Here is a 5,732-nt window from a genome sequence, read left to right as displayed (position 1 = left end):
ATGTATTTATTTACACTTGCGACATTTGTTGTCGCTAAGGTTTCATTGACGCTAATGTGTTTTAAAAATACCAGGACAAAAGAGAATGGATTTTTGAAAACTTCTGAGTTACAACGAGCACTACGATTACTCATAAAATAAACACAGACCATTTGTTTTCAAGAAGAAATACTCTGCCTTACACAAGGAATGAGGATTCCTAACCAAAGCAGTATTGCAAAATTAGCACCGTTCTTAGATGAAAAGAACATTCTACGAGTTGGCGGTAGATTGTCAAATGCATCTATACCCTACAACACTAAACACCCGATTTTGCTATCGAAGCAAAATCCTCTTTCTTTTCTTCTATTTTCAGAAGCACATATGAAAACATTTCATGGTAGCCTCCAGCTAATGCAGTCCTACGTGTCTCGTGCCTACTGGGTTGTTTCTGCTAGAAACATAGCAAAACGTGTCCAACGCCAGTGTGTCGTCTGCTTTAAGTATAAAGCTCAAACATGTCAACAACTAATGGGCAACCTGCCCTCTGTGCGTCTACACCCAACCAGGGCATTTAAACATAGTGGACTAGACTATGCCGGCCCAATAAATATAAAAACATCGTCACTTAGGACAGCATCAACCACAAAGGGCTACATCTGTCTTTTTATCTGCATGTGTACCAAAGCGATACACTTGGAAGCAGTGACAAGTCTAAACGTCGATTCTTTCTAGCCGCATTCAGGCGCTTTATCTCTCGAAGAGGTTTATGCAGCGATCTTTATTCCGACTGTGGAACAAATTTCGTGGGTGCCAACAAAGAACTTCAGGTCCTATATCAACGTAATAAATCGTCGCTACCTGAGCATCTTGTAGAAACGCTCGCAAATCAAGGCACTACTTGGCACTTCATTCCCCCCGCTTCACCCCACTTCGGAGGTTTATGGGAAGCAGGAGTGAAGTCAACAAAACATCATCTGCGCCGCATAATGAGAGACCGCATACTTACCTACGAGGAACTCAGCACACTTTTGGCGCAAATTGAAAGTTGCCTGAATTCTAGGCCTTTATGCCCACTGTCAGCAGACCCCGCTGACTCCGATGCCCTCACACCGGCTCATTTTCTAATTGGTGAGGCCACCAATTGTATTCCCGAAGAAGACTTGCTTTCTATGAACATTGACCGCTTGAGTAGATGGAAATTGGTTGAACGCCTCAAGCAAAACTTTTGGGATCGCTGGAATAGAGAATATTTGTGTCGCCTTCAATCACGTCCAAAATGGAATAAAATGGAACGAAACATCAGAGTAGGCGATATAGTTCTCCTCCTACACGAACGAAGCGTTCCGGGTCAATGGCCACTTGCAAAAGTTGAAAAACTTCACCCTGGTAATGACGACTTAGTACGAGTTGTCACACTGTATTGTAATGGCAAATACATTAAACGCCCTATCTCCAAAGTATGCCTCCTGCCATCAGATGAAGTTCTACCTAAAGAAGAGAAAATTCTAAAAACATAAGAACAGTCGTTCTTGGCGCGGGAGAATGTTTGGGATTTTTTCCCCCAAACTAAAAATACACTGCAATCCCTACATACAGTTCTTTTCCTCCTTAAGAGTTGATTGAACTCTTTTCTATTCCCTTTTTTATTATTATTTGTTTACGCGAAACCAAACCTAACGGTCCCTTATGTAGGTACAGATGATCATACGAGTATGTATGTATGTACATATGTACATAGCTACCTAACAACGGCCGTCGGTCATCTCGCTGCTGCTGCTATTGCGTTTTCGTTTTGTTTGGTCGCAGCAAAAATTTGTCAGTTGTCTTTTGTACATCTGCATGAAGCAGATAAATAATTATTAAAGAAAAAGAAAAATAAAATATTATAATAAAAAGTTTGATCATGAAGATCTCAATTTAAATAAGAAAAAATAAAGTGTTTTACTATTCTGACCATGGGGGTCAAAATACAGTAGCAACAAAAACGAAATTCTCCTACACATGGAGTTATATTAACAATGTCCGGCATATATATGTCAGCCTTCAAAAACTCCCAAAGTTATATTACATTTATCTATATCCTTTATAATCATTTAAATACACGCCGATACCGTTATTTGTACAAATACGTGGATCGATCATTGATATATTTAGTAAGACGATTGGACGACACCCAATGGGAACTAGAAGTATATTATTGCAGCCAATTTGGTTAGAAAACATGTAAAAAGTTCACAAAATATCGAATAATAGGGGTACCGCTATACGGGATTCATAAAGTGATGCCGTTTATAATATGGCATGCCCCGTTAGGCTATGGTCCTTTAATAACTGATTAAATTTGTTTTATTTTAATGTATTTATTTACACTTGCGACATTTGTTGTCGCTAAGGTTTCATTGACGCTAATGTGTTTTAAAAATACCAGGACAAAAGAGAATGGATTTTTGAAAACTTCTGAGTTACAACGAGCACTACGATTACTCATAAAATAAACACAGACCATTTGTTTTCAAGAAGAAATACTCTGCCTTACACAAGGAATGAGGATTCCTAACCAAAGCAGTATTGCAAAATTAGCACCGTTCTTAGATGAAAAGAACATTCTACGAGTTGGCGGTAGATTGTCAAATGCATCTATACCCTACAACACTAAACACCCGATTTTGCTATCGAAGCAAAATCCTCTTTCTTTTCTTCTATTTTCAGAAGCACATATGAAAACATTTCATGGTAGCCTCCAGCTAATGCAGTCCTACGTGTCTCGTGCCTACTGGGTTGTTTCTGCTAGAAACATAACAAAACGTGTCCAACGCCAGTGTGTCGTCTGCTTTAAGTATAAAGCTCAAACATGTCAACAACTAATGGGCAACCTGCCCTCTGTGCGTCTACACCCAACCAGGGCATTTAAACATAGTGGACTAGACTATGCCGGCCCAATAAATATAAAAACATCGTCACTTAGGACAGCATCAACCACAAAGGGCTACATCTGTCTTTTTATCTGCATGTGTACCAAAGCGATACACTTGGAAGCAGTGACAAGTCTAAACGTCGATTCTTTCTAGCCGCATTCAGGCGCTTTATCTCTCGAAGAGGTTTATGCAGCGATCTTTATTCCGACTGTGGAACAAATTTCGTGGGTGCCAACAAAGAACTTCAGGTCCTATATCAACGTAATAAATCGTCGCTACCTGAGCATCTTGTAGAAACGCTCGCAAATCAAGGCACTACTTGGCACTTCATTCCCCCAGCTTCACCCCACTTCGGAGGTTTATGGGAAGCAGGAGTGAAGTCAACAAAACATCATCTGCGCCGCATAATGAGAGACCGCATACTTACCTACGAGGAACTCAGCACACTTTTGGCGCAAATTGAAAGTTGCCTGAATTCTAGGCCTTTATGCCCACTGTCAGCAGACACCGCTGACTCCGATGCCCTCACACCGGCTCATTTTCTAATTGGTGAGGCCACCAATTGTATTCCCGAAGAAGACTTGCTTTCTGTGAACATTGACCGCTTGAGTAGATGGAAATTGGTTGAACGCCTCAAGCAAAACTTTTGGGATCGCTGGAATAGAGAATATTTGTGTCGCCTTCAATCACGTCCAAAATGGAATAAAATGGAACGAAACATCAGAGTAGGCGATATAGTTCTCCTCCTACACGAACGAAGCGTTCCGGGTCAATGGCCACTTGCAAAAGTTGAAAAACTTCACCCTGGTAATGACGACTTGGTACGAGTTGTCACACTGTATTGTAATGGCAAATACATTAAACGCCCTATCTCCAAAGTATGCCTCCTGCCATCAGATGAAGTTCTACCTAAAGAAGAGAAAATTCTAACAACATAAGAACAGTCGTTCTTGGCCCGGGAGAATGTTTGGGATTTTTTCCCCCAAACTAAAAATACACTGCAATCCCTACATACAGTTCTTTTCCTCCTTAAGAGTTGATTGAACTCTTTTCTATTCCCTTTTTTATTATTATTTGTTTACGCGAAACCAAACCTAACGGTCCCTTATGTAGGTACAGATGATCATACGAGTATGTATGTATGTACATATGTACATAGCTACCTAACAACGGCCGTCGGTCATCTCGCTGCTGCTGCTATTGCGTTTTCGTTTTGTTTGGTCGCAGCAAAAAATTAGTCAGTTGTCTTTTGTACATCTGCATGAAGCAGATCAATAATTATTAAAGAAAAATAAAATATTTTAATAAAAAGTTTGATCATGAAGATCTCAATTTAAATAAGAAAAAATAAAGTGTTTTACTATTCTGACCATGGGGGTCAGAATACAGTAGCAACAAAATCGAAATTCTCCTACAATAACATTAAATGATTAAAGAAGAAAATATTGGGTTGTGGTCTTAACTTAAATGTTGCTGGATATATGTATCTTACTATGCTAAGCGTGTAATTTGCTAGCGTGTTGCAGGTGATAAGTTGCCAGACATTTCGCAACATTGTTGCTGATCGAGCACCCAATGTATATTATAACTGAACTTCTCTCAACATCAACTACCTTCAAAACAGCCAACCTCATCGAAAGATCTTTCGGCGTGGGAGTAAGCAAACAAAAAAAAAAAAGAGTAAGTGATAAACTATTACATTCTCTTAATTTATAATATTGATTGTATGGTTTTTTATGTGAGAGACATTGTTTTTTTTATTTGTTGGTTGTTCTCGATCATCTTATTTTTATTTGTATCTGTTGCTGGCATTTTTACATTAAGGTGGTTTACATTATTTTGAATTTTATAACAAATGTAACCACAGCGAAGTATAAATATATTTAGTTTTTTTTTTTTAAATTATTTTTTTTAATATTGTTAAATATAAATGATCTATTAGAAATGAGGATGCATTTAGATTTAATGAGCATAGATTTATTTTTCCTTTTTAAACAATTACTTCTGATATATATTTAAACACATTTAAATGAAATATAGTGTTATATTTTTAAGAAAATTTGGATTCCATATGAATAAACTTATTATGTCTCGCTTTGAGTAAGCCTTTGGTTTGATCCCATGGTGAAATAAGGTAGAAAGGTTGCTGTTAAGATGGGAATCACTATTTAAAGTTTTTACTAGGAAGGTAATATTGGTGATTAGGAAGGGAGGGTAACCAGGACGCAAAACCACCTAATTGTCCTGCTAAACAGTCATAGAAGTAAGTTTCCATTCTTTATATATCTTTTATCTTTTTTTTAAGAACACGTAAATTAAAAGTAATCTGGTGTAGCTAAAAAGAAGGCCTGTAGTTATGAACTCACCCCATTGCCACGAGCAATAAGGCCGGTCACTCACGTGCTCCTACTACTCCTTAGTGCCTTTAGTACCATATTTATAAATCATTTTACGTTATATGCTACAATGCATATACCTTGGTCCCCCAGTAAATGATGATGGAAGAATTATTAACTGACCCAAATCTGACAAATTTGTATCTTCTCTTCTTAAAGCGTCTCACAAAGTTATATAACTTCCTGAAGAATTGTTCCTCTTGTCCTACAAAATATATTTGAAGAAATTGACCTTGAACCTTGAATGTTCCCGGTTCTTTAACTTGCTTTGCTGCAAAGGAGGTCATCTGAAAACAGCCATTGTAGTGCCGTATAAATTTCCATAAATATTTATGATCCTGGTGATTTCCCACTAAAAGTGACATTACATATTCGAGTAAGAGGCGAAAAGCTGGGAGTTTTACTTTCCCTGAAAAACAGCACATTCCTGGAGACACCT

The 5,732-nt window shown here is 38.0% G+C and overlaps 1 protein-coding gene across 1 annotated transcript; it reads left to right on the top strand.

Moving 5' to 3' along the window:
• The first annotated feature begins 825 nt into the window (after nucleotides 1-825).
• On the top strand, nucleotides 826-1,799 carry LOC133321892 (uncharacterized). Its single transcript, XM_061530964.1, has one exon. It carries the CDS (start codon nucleotides 969-971, stop codon nucleotides 1,497-1,499), a length of 531 nt encoding a protein of 176 aa, XP_061386948.1. The 5' UTR covers nucleotides 826-968; the 3' UTR covers nucleotides 1,500-1,799.
• Nucleotides 1,800-5,732: the final 3,933 nt, after the last annotated feature.

The sequence above is a fragment of the Musca vetustissima genome, unplaced genomic scaffold, assembly GCF_032173495.1.
Source record: "Musca vetustissima isolate MV318-11 ecotype Yass unplaced genomic scaffold, APGP_CSIRO_Mvet_v1 utg63883, whole genome shotgun sequence".
Classification (NCBI taxonomy): Eukaryota; Metazoa; Arthropoda; class Insecta; order Diptera; family Muscidae; genus Musca; species Musca vetustissima.
The sequence above is the reverse complement of the archived record's forward strand: the minus strand, read 5'-3'. Positions and strand labels throughout refer to the sequence as shown.